This window comes from Apodemus sylvaticus, chromosome 1 (genome assembly GCF_947179515.1).
Source record: "Apodemus sylvaticus chromosome 1, mApoSyl1.1, whole genome shotgun sequence".
Classification (NCBI taxonomy): domain Eukaryota; kingdom Metazoa; phylum Chordata; class Mammalia; order Rodentia; family Muridae; genus Apodemus; species Apodemus sylvaticus.
In genome coordinates this window covers 104,159,498-104,176,868 of record NC_067472.1, presented here as the reverse complement: position 1 = coordinate 104,176,868, position 17,371 = coordinate 104,159,498, and the positions used below count along the sequence as shown (strand labels likewise).

Genomic DNA, 17,371 nt, shown 5'->3' with positions numbered 1-17,371 from the left:
GTTCTGTGTTAATACAAATACTGGGCTCTGGAATGTTGTGTCCTAATTGCCACGCCCCACCAGTTTTCCTTTTTGCCACGCCCCTCTACCCGAACTGCATTTCCCAACATTCTTCCAGCTCCGCTGTCAGCAGTCATTGTGATGTCATCTCACAGCCTTCAGGGAAATGTAGTTTGTTCATTCTCCAGCTAGAGAAAGATCTGGGGCTGTGGACTACCACTCCCGTGAGGTAGTGCGAAGTCCCACCCCATAAGCGGCGTCTTCGAACGCGCCGCGGCAGCCATGTTGATCGTGGCTAGCACAGGGGCCGGCACCAGCGGGTTTTAGAAGCAGGTGTCATGATGTTGTCCGCGGTGTTGAGGAGAACCGCGCCAGCACCTCGGCTCTTCCTAGGGTTAATCAAATCTCCATCTCTCCAAAGCCGGGGAGGCTCTTATGGCCGTAGCGTAATCACCGGAGACCGCGGGGAGCCGCAGCGGCTGACATCTGCCGCCTGGGTGCGCCCTGGAGCTTATTCTAGCTTGTTTCCCGGACGGGGGGCAGCCACTGGGGGGCGCCGTGGAGAACGCACCGAGATCCCATACCTGACTGCTGCTTCATCTGGACGTGGACCTAGCCCCGAAGAAACACTCCCAGGACAAGACCACTGGAATGGGGTCCCCAACAAGGCGGGTCTGGGCATGTGGGCCTTGGCCATGGCGCTGGTGGTTCAGTGCTACAACAAGAATCCATCTAACAAGGGTGATTATGGGGCCAAACTGGGTTCAAGGGAGACGTGTGTGGGTGGGTGGGTGGGTCATGACTCCTTTGGAAGGTTGAAGGTATTTAAATTTAGACCCGCATAACCTTACCTTGAGGAAATCCAGTTACCATCTGCTGCCAGGAGCAGCATGTTGCCCTGGAAAACTCACTGCTTGAAGTTACATAATTTCCCATCATAGGTCTTGCACCCTCTTTGGGATCAGTTTGTATACGTGTATAATTGGGGACATTGGACTGACTAATACAGCCTGGTCCTTTTATGTCCCAGTACTATATCTTGACCATTTATCTTGTAAGAGGACTCCAGGAAGCACCAACAGCTTTAGGGTCAGCCTCTACATATTTTCCTGCTTACATAGGTCCAAGGAAGGAGGACACTTGGTTCTGGTGCTAGCTTGACCCCATGCTCCTATCTAGCCTTAGTTTTCCCACTGTCTAGTAAAGGCAAGTTCTCACTCAGTACTTTGATATTTTGACCCTCCTGGAGTTCAGAGTCTGTTTTAGTTGCTTAGAGTTTTGCTATGCCTAGTGTCATGTTTAAGGTCAGTTGGATACTGGGGGGGGGGGGGTTGGGGGGGAGCCCTGGGGGTCAGGGAGTTGGCTTAGAGTTGAGGAGGAGCTGGAGGGGTGGCCTGGCTGCACCCAAGCTCTCAGGTTCTCAGTTGTCAGCGCTGGCCTGTTCCATGCACCCCACACTCTTGAACAAGATTGGAGACTGCCTTGACTATTACTCGTTTGTTTAATAAGATGTGGTCATTTGGAGTGAAAGGGCTTCTGGGGGAGGAACAAGGACACGCAGGCTCTTGTTTTGTACTGTCTTTGTGAATCTGGATTCTTATTCTTCTTTGCTGCCCTCCGTTTCCTTTCTGTTAAAGAGGGCCTTGAAGTAGGGCCTTTCTAGTTTAAGAGTGCGGGGATTGTATGATTTCTGCGTGTGTGTACATGAAGGTGGCACTATGTATGTTTAGTTTGGAGCTAGGTGTTCAGAAAGTCCCAACTTAAAACCTAGCCAGTGAAGGGGAGGGTGCAGGTAGGTGGTCACGCAGGGCTAGTGAGTATTACAGTGAATCAGAGAGCTAGTGGGGTCAGGCTAGCCTTCCTGGAGAAGTGGAAGTCCTTGCAAGATGGGGAGCTTGAGCTTGATCTGAAGGATAACAGGAAACATAAAGGGGGGGTGTAACCCATGGGGGGGTCTCCATCTTACCTTTATTTCATTAGTATTTCCCTAATGCTAAGCATCTGTCCACCAGTGTGTGGATCATGGAAGGGAGATATTTACAAATGTGCCTTGGATTGGTTGGATTCCATACCCAGACTTCAGCTAGCCTGATGTGGACGGGCTAGCAATTGGCCAGCGAGGGTGGAAGACAAGGTCTTTGGGGTAAGGTGAGAGAAGAAGAACTGGCCCTGCGCTCCAGGCAGGAGCATTTGGAATTCTGTAGGCAGTGAAGAGCCATGGAAGGGTCATGAGAACAGACTGTCTAGCAGCCAGTGTGTTCTGGAAGAGCCCGATAAATAGCTGAAGTCTGGCCTGAGAGGTTACCGGGAGCCCTAGACTGGACTTTATGGCTTATAAATTTCAGTGAAGTTTACTTGATAGAAGAGGCAATGACTGAAAACTATGGCCTGGTTCCATCTTGGTCCAACTTGCCTAACAAGTTTTGAGCAGAGTCCCTCAATGCACTGTTCTGAGAAATGGGTCTCTTTAGAAGCCAAGGAGAATTCTGGTAATGGAAAACCATCAAGCCCAGAATGCCTCAGATTCAATCTTAGCTCATTCCTCCCTCCTCTGTGGCTTCTGGAGAATGAAGGGGAGTGAAGAGATAAGAGGTATCTGTAAAGAATGATTTCTTTTTTCAACTGGAGATTATCTGGACCTAGTTAAATATATAAATGAGAACATTCTAAGAGCTAGGTCTGACCTTTAATCTCAGGAGGCTGAGGCAGATGGATCTCTGAGTTCCAGGACAGCCAGGGATATAAAATGAGATCTTATCTCAAAAAACAAAACAAAAGTACACACACAAACAACTACCAAAAAATAAAAAACAAAAACAAAGTCCAAAAGCTAAGTAGGACAGACCTGGCTCCTAGTCAGAGGCTAATAGGTGAGCGGAGGCACTGGTCTGAACAGACCTGATTTATGCACTTGATGAGGCTGGTGTCTTATTGTCTTCACATAAACTGAATTGGCCAAGTCGCAAGCCTAGTAAGCCTTAGTGCCAGGACTAAATCAGGGCTCAGCTTGCTACCTAGGGGGTCCCATGGCTACTGAATGCAGGCCTGGGTAGAAGTCTGTCTACTGGCCAACCTAGGGGTCTCATGGCTGCTGAATGCAGGCCTGGGTAGAAGTCTGTCTACTGGCCAACCTAGGGGTCTCATGACTGCTGAATGCAGGCCTGGGTAGAAGTCTGTCTACTGGCCAACCTAGGGGGTCTCATGGCTGCTGAATGCAGGCCTGGGTAGAAGTCTGTCTACTGGCCAACAATAGCTCAGAATTAGGCTGGACCCAGAGCACCTGCTGCCTCTGTTGTTGATTTGTTTTTCTAAGTGACCACAAGGTGGTGCCAACAACCAGCCCAGGCTTTAGCTAGGCCTGAGTCCTCAGGGATCCAAGGGAACAGTTTGAATCGCCCTTCTCTGAGCTTGCACTAAGGATTTTGGAGACTTTTCAGCCAGTATTTTATCTCCTCAGCATCCTTGTGAGACTGGCAAGAATTATTGTCTGCCGACTATCACAGGTTGAGAAGGAAGGGCTGCAGCAGCCACACTGAGTAATAGAGTGGCTGGCATCCCGTGTGTCCCTGACTTCTGATTGGCTCTTTCCATTCTGAGGGAGACCCACATACCTGAGCCCTACTGCTTGGGAAGAGTGGGAGTGTGACGTCTGCTTACATTCCCAGAGCAGGGTTGGGGTGGATTCCAGCCAGGGAGACATTTGGTTGGCCTTTTGCCTGTCAGCCTTTTGCCTTCTGGAGAAACTTGAGCTGGCTTCCTAGGCCTCGTCTTGGCTCTGAGGGCTAGGTCCTGGGCTGGAGTCTGACCGGTACCCCTCTCTTTCAGATGCAGCTCTGATGGAAGCTGCCCGAGGCAATAATGTGCAGGAAGTCAGAAGGTAAGTGTCTGGGCCTTGCTATCTTATACAGAAGGGCTGAGCAACATGGCCACCCTGCCCCAGAGGAAATCTTTCCCTGCCCTGGACTAGTTTCCTGAGAGTTCCCTGTAGCCACAGACACAGGCTCCCCTGGTCCACATCAGACTTTATGCATTTTAGGCAGTTTGCCAAACACCTCAGAGTGTTCAGTTGCAGTGGCTTAGAGTCTGTGGAGCCTGAGAATCTTCCAGTTCTTGTTCCTCTATGGAAGTGACCGTGTATTAATGTTTGCTGCCTGGGCCTGGTGTAGGTGGGAATCCTTGGGAAGCTCCTAAACACTCTTTGTGCCAAAAAGATCCTGTGTGACTAAGAATGCCTGCATACGGGGCTGAGGCGTGCGGAGCCTTGGCTGCAGCAGCCTGTATAGTTCTTCAGCTTCAGTGGTTCGCTTTGTGCTCTTGGGCTTCTGAATGGAGCGAAGCTTCTTTTTGCACAGAAACTGTCTCCTCCCTCATTGAGCTTGTTCTGTGAACATTGTAGAGTGTGCATCTCGGATGGATGCTGAGACTGGGGCCTGGCCAGAGCATCAGTTAGGTGCTGTTCAGAGGCAGTCTTCGTTCCCTTCTGCCCTCAAGTATATCTAAGTGGCCATGGGCCCTCCCTTTTCTTACCTCGATTATATTTTGTCTTTGTTGGATGTTGGATCTGAATAGGCCTTGCACATTGTACTTGATGGTTGCTCTCATTCTTGGTTTTGTTTTGTTGTTTGTTTGTTTGTTTGTTTGTTTAAAAAAGATTGATTGATTGATGATTGACTGATTGAGACAGAGTTTCTATGTAGTCCTGGCTGTCCTGGAATTCGCTGTGTTTTGCACTTACAGAGATTCTCCTGCCTCTACCTCTGAGTACTGGGATTAAAGGCATGTGCCACCATGACCAGCAATTTTATTTCATTTTATGTGTATGAGCACTCAGCCCGCATGTACTTTTTGTGCATGATGTGCTTGCAGTTCTCTTAGAGGTCAGAAGAAGGCATTGGATCTGGAGTTACAGATTGTGAGGTGACATGTGGGTGCTGGAAATCAAACCCAGGCCCTTTGTAAAAGCGGCTAGTATTTTTGGCCTCGGACATCTCTCCAGCCCCAGGCCACTTTGCTTGGGTTTTTTGTTGTTGTTGTTGTTGTTTGAGAATAGATTTTGTTATGTAACCCAGGTTAGCTTTGAACTTTAATCTCCCTGCTTCAGCCTCCTGAGTGCTGGTGTGGGCAACCATGTTTGGTATCATGTTCTCATTTTAATAGGCAGTCAGTGTTTGGGGTCATCACCGTGGCCCCGGGGAGCCCTTCCCCTCTCCAGATGCTTAAACATGTAAGAACGTGTGTGTGTAGAAAGGCAGCACAGCTCCACCAAGACTTACTGCTTTGATTCTCCTTCATTTTATCTGCAGCATTATTATTGATTCTCAAGGGTGCTTTTGAGTATTAATGTTCGAGGCTTAGTTTTTAATAAACCACTTTTGGAAGTACGGGCTGGGAGTTGTTTTGTAGCCAAATAAATATGATGGAGCAACAGTTTAATAAACATGTGATGATGCATCTTAAAAACCAAGCGCAGATGTCATCTCGTTGTTATAAGAGCCATTCATAACAGCAGCCGCGTGCAGCATCTCTGTGCCCCAGACGCGGGCACGCTTTCTAGAGCCTCATTACAGGGAAGTGAGGAGGAGAAGCTGGCTTTTCCTGACCCTGGAGTCACCTGTTGGTAACTGCCAAAGGCTGCCAGTCTGCAGCTTCTCGATGTCCACCCCTGCCCCCTGCAAAGTAGGCAGCAGGCTTGCTTAGCTGAAGCCTATTTCCTCTGGTCCCCTCCAAAAGTTGATGACTTTAATTCTGAAATGTATAAGGTTTTTTAGTTTTCGTTTTTTGAGGCAAGGTTTCAAGTAACCTAGGTTGGCCTCAGAGACACTACATAGCCAAGGATGACCTTTACTCTGGTCCTTCTGCCTCTGTCTTCTGAATGATGTGATTCCAAGTGTGTACGACCATGATCAATTTTATAGGGTCCTGAGGATCGAACCTAGGAGTTCGTGCATGCTGGAAAGCCACCCTACCAGTTGAGCCTCGGTCTTTGGGCAGTTTTGTTGTCTTGTTTGGGGGGATTGGTTTTGTTTTTGAGGTAGTTATTGCTATTTGGTCCAGGTATAGGTCTAAAAACTCATAATTTTTCTACCTTGTGCTGAAGTGCTCCCAAGTGCTGGGATTATAGGCACATAATACCCGGTAAATACACTCACTCACTGCTTTCCTTCCTTCTGCCTCTGCTTCCCAGTGCTGGGATTATATATATGCACACACCCTATTAAATACACGCACTTGTGTGTGTGTGTTTGTTTGTTTGTTTGTTTCAAAGCAGGGTTTCTCCCTGTGTAGCCCTGGTTATTCTGGAACTCACTCTGTAGACTAGGCTGGCCTCAAACTCACAGAGATTCACCTGCCTCTGCCTCCAGAGTGCTGGGATTAAAGGAGCTCACCACCACCACCTGTTTTTGTTTTGTTTTAAGATTTTTAAAAAGTATGTCTATGTCAAGGAGCAGAAGGGTACACTCCTATATGCAGGTTCCCACAGAAGTCAGAAGAGGCTCAGATTTCCTGGTGCTGGAGTTACAGTAGCTATGAAGAGCCTGAAGATGAACAGTATGTGCCTTTAACTACCGAGTCTTCTCTCTAGCTCTAAATACATATTTTTTTTTAAATGTGCATTAATTATTTTTTATGTGCATTGGTGTTTTGTCTGAAGGCATGTGAGGATGAGGAATTGTTACAGATAGTTGTGAGCTGCCAAGTGGGTGCTAGGAATTGATCTTGGGTCCTCTGGAAGAACAGTCAGTGTCCTTAACTGTTAAAGCATCTCTCCAGTCCCTAAATACATATTTTTGTAATGGCAACTAAGTACCTGCCAGCGGGGTACAGAAAGTGGTTGGATTTCTACTATGTGACTCAGAATTGTTGGGACTATCTCACACCATGGGTAATATCTGTGGGAACTTTTCAAGTGTGCCCCAGTTCTTAGTTGGCCTTTCTGCCCCTCCTTATCCCCTTCTATTAGCATCTCCATTACCCTATGTCTTAGGGCTCTACTGTGAAGAGGCATCAAGACCACAGCAACTCTTATAAAGAAAAACATTTAATTAGGGATGACTAATTAAAGAGGTTTAATCCACTGTAGTCATGGCAGGGGACATTGTGCTGGAGAAGGAGCTAAGAGTTCTATATCTTGATCCTCAGGGAACAATTTGAGCTTCTGAGACTTCAAAGCCCACCCCTACAGTGACACATTTCTGCCAACGAGGCCACACCTCCTAGGAGTCCCATTCCCTAGGGGTCAAGCATTCAACACATGAGTCCATGGGGCCATTCCTATTCAGAGCACACACCCCGTAAGGAAGCAGTTGGGTGAGACACAGACTCTCCTCAGCCCCCTTCTCATGCCATCCCCCAGAGCTGGGTGGGATAAGCGGGGCACAGCGGGAGGCTGGTAATGTGGGTGGAGGTAGGCAGGGTGTGAGGAAGGGGTGAGGATGGCTTGAGATGGGGATTCCCCTGGCCTGCCCTGGGTTTTGGGTGCTCTTCTATGAGCAGTAGATAGATAGGGTTTAGGAGGCTTTTGAGGAGAGGACTGAGCCAGGTAAGGCTGTTTAAGTAGATGGAGCGGGAATAAGTGGGGAGACCTGTAGGTAGTCTTTTGAGAGGCTCTCTCGGGAAGAGACCAGGCTGAGGAAGGCCTTCATTGCTTGGAATGCCCTTCGCTCCTCACTGGAAGCAGTTCTTAGGAAGGAACAAGTAGCTCTATGTGGTAGTGTGCACTTTTAAGCCCAGCAGAGTTAGGCAGGCTCTTTGCAGGCTAGCCATATCTTCATAGGCAGTTCCAGGCTGGCCAAAGCTACACGTAGTGAAAACTTGTCTCAACAAACAGCAGCAACAGAAGAAAACAACAAAGAGTAAAGGGATGGTCTCATCTGGGCCCTGCAGATGGTAGAGGCGTGATGGAGATGGCTTGGCTCTGGCCTCAAGGAGACAGATATGTGATCTCCCAGCTGTAGGTCTCCTGCTGACAGGCTAGCCTGGAACAGGAGCGGAGAGCCTACATCCTCCTGGAAGGAAATGGTCTTGAGTTTTGTTCAGTTTTTCTGTGTAAACCTTTGATTCCACTGATGCCACACACTGCTCTTTACGTGATCCTGTTTGTAGCAAGACAGAATTCTAGTCTCAGTCTTCCCGACATCAGTTTACAGTTATTTTGCCACGTGTATAGTTGGTATGGTTAGTGAATAAGGCTCCACATACTGATGAGTGTATTACACACCCTTGCCATCTTGGGACTCTGTCGTTCCTGTGCCTTGCCTTCTAGCTCCTGTCTTCCGTCCAGAATCCCAGGAGACTCAGGGTAGGGAAGGGCTGATGCTTAAGGAGGGAGCTTCACCGCATCTGTGCCCTGGGTCAGGCTGCGGACCCTCCGCCTCAGCCCCGCTGCGCTCTGTGCCCAGTCACTGCTGACTGCTTCCCTTGGACCAGTCTTCGAGGCTCAGTAGAAATGCTGCCCCTTTGAGCCTTTTGCTGACTCCTGGCTGCCTTGTCTCTCCTGTCCTCTGACTGTCTCCTTTCCTGTGGCGGGGGAGAGGCTGATGATCTTCTGAAAGAGAAAGTGGAGGTCAGTTCAGAGAAATTGGGTTAAATGTCAAGAATGCAGTCAGCCGCTCAGGAAGGCTAGTGACTCCTTAGTGTGAGCCAGTGAGGCTCAGCTCAGTCTCACAGACTGCAGCTCAGCAGCCCTGGACCGTGGTCCTAGTGATGGCACTGCTTATTGCTTTATGAGCATCTGGGGTGGCTGCTTGGCCAAAAGACAAGCCAGGATCACCATTTGCCACATACTATCCTTTTTACGTTTTATTAACTTTGTGTCCATGTGTTTGGGTATACCAGTGCTGTAGCGTATATTATGTGGATGTTAGAGGATCACCAAAGGAAATTAGTTCTTTCCTTCAGTGTGTGGGTCCTGGGATTTGAACTCAGGTCCTCAAACTTAGTGGTAGTCACTTTTACCTGCTGAGCCAGCTCACTGATTCCAGAGTATTTTTTCTATTAAGGAGTTTGGCCTGATCATACTAGCTCAAACCTGTAATCCTAGCACACAGGATGAAGCAAAAAGGTCTCCAGTTCAAGGCCAGCCTATGCTACTCAATGAGTTAGAGATCAGCACAACTATCTTCCAACAAAACAAAAATAAACACACAGAACTGCAAAACAACAAAAGAAGTTTGTGAGTCACCGGATTGTATGCCTTCCCAGGGACCAGGGCAGGCAGGGTCTGCAGCTCTCTCTCACTATCCCCAGATACAGTGTGACTTGAATACAACAGAAGCAGGCAGTCCAGAGCCCACCCCAGTGTCCCGCTGCTGCCTGGGAAAGCTGAGTTCTTCCCCCTTTCCTCCCACTTCCCTGTGCAGCAGCCATTTCCTTCTTTTGCCTTGAAGTGCTTAAACTTCACAAGCTCACAGCTCACACTCGTGCTCCAGCTGGGAGGCTGGCCCCTGCCCTGCTTGGCAGCCATGAGAGCAGGTGACTCCCCACCTCAGCCCAGCCTGGCTTCTGCACTAAGCCACTCAAAAAAGACGGGGTATTGGACAGACTGCAGCACATATGTTTGGGCTCAGGCAGAGCCACGTGGGGCCTATTAGGCTACGGACTCAGGAGCCTACAGACTCAGGACAGCACTGGGAGACCTCTGCCCTCCACTGTAGATCCCATTTCCTTCAGATCACGCTGCGGATAGACAACCTCCTGCCTGCTCTTTTCTCTTCATGTGACTGAGAACTGGACCTCTGTTACTGCTACCCAGTGTGGTCCTTCCTCAGTCCAGTCAGGCCCCGCTCATGGCTGGGTGTCCCTTCTTTGCGCAGATCATGTGTCCATTCGACAAACATTTTCTGAGTGCTGCCATTTGCTGGGTTACTTGCTTGGCACGGGGACCCCTGAGCGGTCGTGACCCTTTCCTTTGATGAAGAAGATGTGCAGCTGTGGGTATGGCTGTTATCCATGCGAACTCCCAGAACTCTAAAGAGGGAGGTTGGTGAATTTGAGGCCAACCCGGGCTATGATGGTGTGACCCTGCATTGGGAGGGAGAAACTGGGCTCTAGAGAGCAAGGATAGGTGCTAGGAAACAATGCTGAGTAGCTTAAGGGGGGACCGTCCACGCTGGGTCTGTGGCTGCTCAAAGCCAGCGTGTGTATAAAAGGCAAAAATTAACAGATTTGTAGATTTAAAAAAAAAAAAAAAAGATTAGCTGCTTGGTGGAAAACAGGCTGAAACGTAGCTATAACTTGTACACAGTCATTGGTAGAACACTTGTCTAGTTTTGGTAAAGCTGTGTTCAATCCCTGCTTCTGAGAAGAAAAGAAAGAAGAAAAGAAAAAGAAAAGAAAAGAAAAAAGAAAAACAACTGGAAGAGTCCAAACAGATGGGATGGTGTGTATGGGGCGGGGCTAAGATGTTAATAGCTCAGATGAGGGCAGTTAGCTGGACTAGCTGGACTAGTGCTCATGGCTGATTCCGAGTCTGACACATAGTAAATAGTCAACAGATAATGCCAGTGATGAGTGGGACTGCCTGTGTTTAGTTTCAGAAAGGAAATGTTAGTGAATTTCTATTTTGTGGCTGGAGCTCCTGAACAGGTGCTATTGCCATGTGAAATGAATGTTTGGAAGAGTTGAGCCACAAAAAAAAAGATTGAAATCTGTTTTGTTTGAGACGGGGTCTTACTATGTACCTCTGGCTGTCCTGGAACTCAACATATAGACCAGGCTGGCCTCGAACTCACAGAGATCCACCTGGCTCTGCCTCCTAAAGTGCTGAGATTAAAGGCATGTATTTAAAGGCTTATTTTTATGAATTCTAATTATGGGTAAGTGTGTATGTGAATGGTGGAAGTCAGTGTTGGATCCCCTGGAGCTGGAGCACAGACAATCATGAACCACCTAGTGCTGGTTCTGGGAACTGAACTCAAGAGCAGCAAATGGATCTTAATTCATCTTTCCCACCCAGGAGGTTTGTTTTAGACATGCTTGCTGGATTTAGCCAGATGTACACATGCCTGTAATTGCCTACACTTGGGTGAAGAGGCAGGCAGATCTCTGAGTTCAAGGCCAGCCTGATTTATATAGCACTCCAGGCCAGCCAAAGCTGTATATACAATGAGACCTTGTCTCTAATTAATCAGTAAGCATGCTAGATTTATCAGTTATCTGGAAACTCTTTTAACATGCTGTTTTGGTTTCTGGTTGATGGTTTTAGAAAATAAAGGATTAAGCTGGTCTATTAGATGGCTTTGGGGAAAAAATGTACAGTTCAGGAAAGAAAAACAGGTTGGGCTTTGTTGAGGAGTAAACACATTTATTCTGACTTTGCGCTGATGGTCTGTCTGGTGTGGCTCTTGTCCCCTGGTGCTCCACCTTGAGGCACTTGCTGTCTGTGTGCAGGGATCGAGGTGTCCCAAATGTGTTTAGCTACAGCATAGGTGAATGCTGTACGAATTGATCTGGGGATTTTATCTAATTAACAGAAGACCTGCCTGGTAAACGCATTTGGCTGTCTCTGGGCCTCAGAGAGACTGGCTGTTTATCGATCATTGTATCGTTTTTGGCTGGATGGGAAGATATTAATGATGGCACCAGAGCAACCAAAACATCCAGCTCTTTTAATCAGTGAATATGTAAATGTCTTTGAGCTTGCAGTGGATTAAAACATGCTCTTTATCTCCGGCCAGTGGAGGTCAAAGCCTGAACAGTACCACTTTCTGTGATTTGCTACTTTGTGCTTCCTGAGGAGTCCAGGTTTTTGAACATCACCTTCACAGGTGTCCTGAATGCTGGGACTTTGAAAGGCAACATACTGTTACAGAAAGAATGTACATGTTCCAGAATTAGAAGGCCTAGAAGTACTTTTGTCATAGTTACTAACCAGCTGTGTGACCTTAAGATGTCACAACCTTTCCAATAACAACAGCCCACTTTACAAATAATGACACAGATGTTCAGGCTGCTTAAGTAAATCTCTCAAAGCTGCTCATAACCCTCCTACTTAGCTACCAGTGAGGCCGGAAGCCAGAAAGAGGCTGGCCTGGGTCCCATTTCATCTTGGGAAGTTGGCTAAAAAGACATATCTGCCAGGTTTGCTGGGCATCCACAGGTTCCTAAGAAGCCGCCCCAAGCTTTGCAGCACTCTCTAGTTTTACCTGTCTAGAGCCTGCCCCGCCTCCCTTGCCCACAAGCTCCTCCTCCAGAAAGCTCACCCTGGCTGATAACAGGGCTGATGTTCTTTGCCTGTGAATACTGTGGCAGGCAGACAGTAAACACTGTGTGTGTCTTACCACTGTGTTACAGAATAGACTGTTAAGTACGCTTCCAGGTAAGAAAACTCAGTGCTTAGACAGGCTTGGTTCCTTCTGGTGGCCTCACAGCCAGTGTCCACGCATGCTTACACTGAGGCCCGCGTCCATCCACAGCCTGTGCTTTTCCCAGCAGCTCATACTGAGTGCTCGTTTCTTTCTTACCAAGTGATATTGGATCTTAAAGGCTAAGTGACTTCATCTCCTTTTTTTCTCCAGTTGCTTTGCTAGTTTCTCTTCACCTGGCTGTGAACTCTTTCTGATTATGCTAGATGGTACCTACTTCTCTTGCCCCCACCTTAACAAGTCACATGTGGCTGTCCAAGTACTCCGAAGGAGCAGAGATAGTCTGGCCTGTTGATTGATTAGTTGATTAAAATACTGTTTATTCTCCAAAGACTCCCCAGTAGGAGAGCCCAGCCCTGGGCAGCAGCTGGGCCAGCTAACTGGTCTCCAGGAGGCTCCATTCATGTGGATGGGAGACCCTGCCAGCCTGCATAAGAATCTCTTCTGAAGCTGGACTGAAACTTCCATCTCAATGGTCTTTTGTTTGTGGTTAGCACCCTGGCCTCCTGAGAAGGCTGTGTGTTTGACCGACCTTCACAGATGGACAGTGGGCAGGGGCCGGTTTTAAAGTACAATTGAGAGGCCCCTGGAATTCCCGGGGAATAGGGCTTAGGATACAACAATCTCCGCTGAGGCAGAGGCTGAGGCTGAGTGCTCAGTCACAAATCTTTGGCTTGCTAGGGTTTTAGGCAGGTTTACTCTGCCCTTAAGTCTCAGGTACTCTGCTCCTGATGGAGAAGTAGATTTTGAGTAAACAAGCATTGACTCATACACCCAGTCTTTCTCCCTCTCCTTTTAAAATATAACTATCAGAAAATTCACCCTTTTCACATGTAAACTTCGTGGCTTTTAATACATTTATAAGCTAGTGCAATTAACGTCTGACTCTAGAGCATTTCATGCCCCTGCCCCACTGCCACCCCGCCTCATTAGGAGTCATTTTCATCCTTCTACCCCAGGCCTCTGGCAGTCACTAGTCTGGTTCCTGTCTGTGGATTCGCCCATTCTGGACACTTTCCAAGATTCACATGTGTGTGGCATTGCCAATACTTCAAGCCGAGTAACATTCCATATAAACACATTTTGATTAATCCATCCATCAGTTGACAACCATGTCTTCACATTGTGAAAATGATCAACATTTCTGTTATTATGAACAAGGCCAACTTGTCCTTTAAATTTTTTTCAAACTGCATTAATCTGTTTTTTGGATAATCTTTCCCAAAGTAACTATTTACATGATGAAAAGGGTGGAGTTTCCATAACACTTGACACAGCAGGTTGCCACAACCTGCTTGAGCTTCCCTGTGGTCCTAGCTCTGTCCTCTAGAACTATTCGCTGAGCGCTCGCTCTCTCTTTGTTCACTCTTTAAACGATGAGATCGTGCTACTAGGAAATAAACAACTGGAGTCCATGGCCCTCTACCCAAGTCTGGCTCCCTAAGCTGTGGCTTCAGGTTGTTATATCCTGGCCATTTTGTGATGAAAAGGACATGAACTTTCGCTGTTCTCTCTGAATTCCAATGTGGCGTTACTGTTATGGGGACAAGGCAGTCAGTCACGCACACCCTTGGTAGAGGTGTTGTGCTTCTGTTATTATGGCCAGAGCCTACATTAGCTTTCTTGTCTGTCTCATTGTATTCCTACAGTCCGTTAAGCTTTGATCAGGCTGAGGATCAGGACTGCTTGCACTTTGTAAATGTTTGATTGCATCTGTGTGTTTGGTTTGGAGCAAAGACACAGCCACTGAAGACACTGCTTATAGGTGTGTGAAGCTCGTGGTTGTGGGGAGATTGCTGTGGAGATAAGGTGGTCTGCAGGTGTCCTTATGCTGCGACTAGAAGAGTCTCTCTCTCTCTTTCTCTCTCTCTCTCTCTCTCTCTCTCTCTTTCTCTCCCTCCCCCTCCCTCCCTCCCTCCCTCCCTCCCTCCCACAAGGGGAGAAGCCTCTAACGGAACAAACCTTTAGATCACTTGCTCCTTGGAGGCTTTTTCTTTATCATTGTCTGTCAGCCTTACTCCTATCAGAGAACTAGGGTATGCTGCCCAGTGCTGAGTGCAGAAAGCACGGGCTGTGTGCTGTGGGAAGCGCGGAATGAGTAGGGCTACAATTCTAGGCAGACGCGCCTATTACCATGGAATCTGAAGTCCGGAGTGAGATGAGCTTTCCTGTCTAATTCTTGGCATCAGAGAAGATCATAAATGCCAAGTACTTAAGGCACAGCAGTCAGCCACGGGATGAGCCATTGAACTCCACCAGGACACTGAGGCAGGAGGACTACAAGTTCAAGGCCTGCCTGAACTACAGGATGAGTTCATAGGCAGCTTGGGCAACTTTTCAAAAGTTAAAAACCATTGGGAGGGTTGGATGGTGGTGACATACACACCTTTAATTCCAGCATTCAGGAGGCAGAGGCACAGGCAGGCAGATCTCTGAATTCGAGGTCACCCTGGTCTGGAGAATACATTTTAGGACAGCCAGGACTGAACAGAGAAACCCTGTCTCAAAAAAATAAATACATAAATAAATAATAAAAAAATAAAAGAGTGGGGAGGATGTTGAGAGGTGGCTGGAGTCAAGATGACTCAACAGTTGAGGGTTAATACTTTGTAAAGGACCCGAGTCTTCTAGCTCTCAGCACCCACATCAGGCAGCTGTACATCCTGTATGCTCATAAACTCAGACAAACACACACTTACAAAGGAGGAGGAGGAGGAAAGTCATGTTATGCTGTAGCTCAGCGGTAGAGAGTGTGCTTACTGGGCATGCAGAGGCCCAGAGTTCAGTCTCCAGTACTGAGAAAACAAAAACTTCATTCAAGAGTTTGCCAGACAGATATGAAGAGCCCACATGTTATTGCTTTCCTGTACAAACATCTCAAAGGCCATGATAATGCATTTTGGGGGTGAAGGGACTTGGTCCATTATGCTTCTCCAAGCTCAAACTGAGTGCTCTCTGTGTGGACAAGGTCTGTGACTGGCCCATTGCATCCCTCGGTCCCCAGTACAGATGGCTTTTGAGAACTGTTTTGTGTTTTGCCCCCTGTGGGCCCACCCACAGAACCCACAGGTATTCTGGTTAGCTTTACCCAGTCTATTCCTCACTGGAAATCTCACGTAGACCCACATATGGGTCACATATACAGTGGTTGTGTGGTTGTCAGTGAGTTTGAGGAATTGGGTCCACTACTGTTTCTTACTGCTAATTGTGACAAGGGCACAGCACCCAGCTGCCCTCTGCTGCAGCCTAGAGTCCTGCTTCGGGGCCACTAGGTGGCGCCCATAGCTCTTTCCCACACCTCAGCTGCCCGGACAAGCAGTCAGGAAGGCAGCTGGGACAGGCCGTAGCCGGGGCCTAGGTGCCCACATGGCAGTGTCCTGGGTTGCTTTGCCTTTACTTGTATGTTCGTGTTTCACCCAGTCTCAGCCAGGCACAGCTCCCTGGGGATGCAGCAGTGTTTGCTTTAGGGGATCCCAGCAGATTATTAGAGGAATCCGGGCTTCTGCCTTTCCTTTCTAACAGAAAAACTGCACCCATAAAGTCATTCCTGTTGCCTTGCTGCCCTGACCATGGCTCACATGGCACTGGCCTCCAGGGTTCTTGCTTGTCAAGTACGTGTTTATCCAGCTGCTGCCTCGGAGGTCTGGGTCAGTACCCACTCAGCCCTGGAATCGCCGGTCCTCAGGAAGAGCTGAAAGGGAGACACAGAAACTGGCCTTACAGGCAAAACATGCCAATAACACGAAGATCACAGAAAGGTTGAGGAACTGTTCTAGATGAAGTGGAGACACACAGTGTTTGATCTCTTTATTGATTCTGCTTACATCTGGATCACAGTGCTCGAATGCTGTGAAAACTGTTAGATAACCGGAGACGTTTGAACATAGGTAGACCGGAAGGTAGAACGCTCATCCTGTGCTATCAGTGGGTCAGGATCCTCCATGCTCAAGCCTTTTATATGTTTTTTTTTTAAGATTTTATTTATTATTATATCTAAGTACACTGTAGCTGTCTTCAGACACACCAGAAGGGGGTGTCAGATCTCTTTATGGATGGTTGTGAGCTACCATGTGGTTGCTGGGATTTGAACTCAGGACCTTCAGAAGAACAGTCAGTGCTCTTAACTGCTGAGCCATCTCTCCAGCCCTTTTTTTGGTTTTCCGAGACAGGGTTTCTCTGTATAGCCCTGACTATCCTGGAACTTACTCTGTAGACCAGGCTGGCCTCGAACTCAGAAATCCACCTGCCTCTGCCTCTGCCTCCCAAGTGCTGGGATTAAAGGCATGCGCTGCTGCTGCTGCTGCTGCTGCTGCTGCTGCTGCTGCCGCTGCTACCACTGCTGCCGCCACCACCACCACCCAGCTTAAGCCTTTTATATGTTATGTCATAGTATTTCCATAAAGCCTACATATATATTCTTATATACTTAAATTATCTCTGGGTTGGTATACTCTGTTTTATTTTTTAGAAATAATGACAACAAAAATGTCTGTATATGTTCAGTATAGATACAGGAGATTTTTAGTTTCTGAATTTCTTTTCTATTTTCTTGATTGAATATTTGCCACATTGAGGCTTTGACCATTATGGCTGGTGGTTCTGTAGAAGTCTGTCCTTGCACTAGGAAGTATATGCCAAAGTATTTGGCAATAAGGGGCATCATGTCTGAAATTAATTCTCATATGGGCAAGTAAAATGTATTAGAAATAGGAACCAAATTAATCAAAGTTTAAAGTAGGTCCATGTTAAGGACCTGTGAAGGTTTTTTGTTTTGCTTTTTTTGTTGTTGTTTTTTTTGTGTGTATGTGTGTTATTTTTGTAACTGGTTTCTAAGTTTAACAATTTAAAAATAGCAGTCTACACATTAATACATAACAGGTGTCTGTAAAGAATAGGACAAAGAATGGCCACCCAGCATTGGGCTTTAGTTAGACCAGCCCTAAGTGTTGCTTAGGTTGCAGATAAGTCCTTCACCATTCGTCTTTACCACTGAACAGATAGAGTAGCAA

The 17,371-nt window shown here is 47.5% G+C and overlaps 1 protein-coding gene across 1 annotated transcript in view; it reads left to right on the top strand.

Moving 5' to 3' along the window:
• The first annotated feature begins 270 nt into the window (after positions 1-270).
• Positions 271-17,371, top strand: part of Clpb (caseinolytic mitochondrial matrix peptidase chaperone subunit B) — a 123,303-nt gene continuing 106,202 nt past the window's right edge. The window contains exons 1-2 of the mRNA XM_052156744.1: positions 271-741; positions 3,826-3,877. Of these exons, the coding sequence (XP_052012704.1) occupies positions 339-741; positions 3,826-3,877 (455 nt within the window). The 5' untranslated portion in view covers positions 271-338. The remainder of the gene's footprint in view (positions 742-3,825; positions 3,878-17,371) is intronic.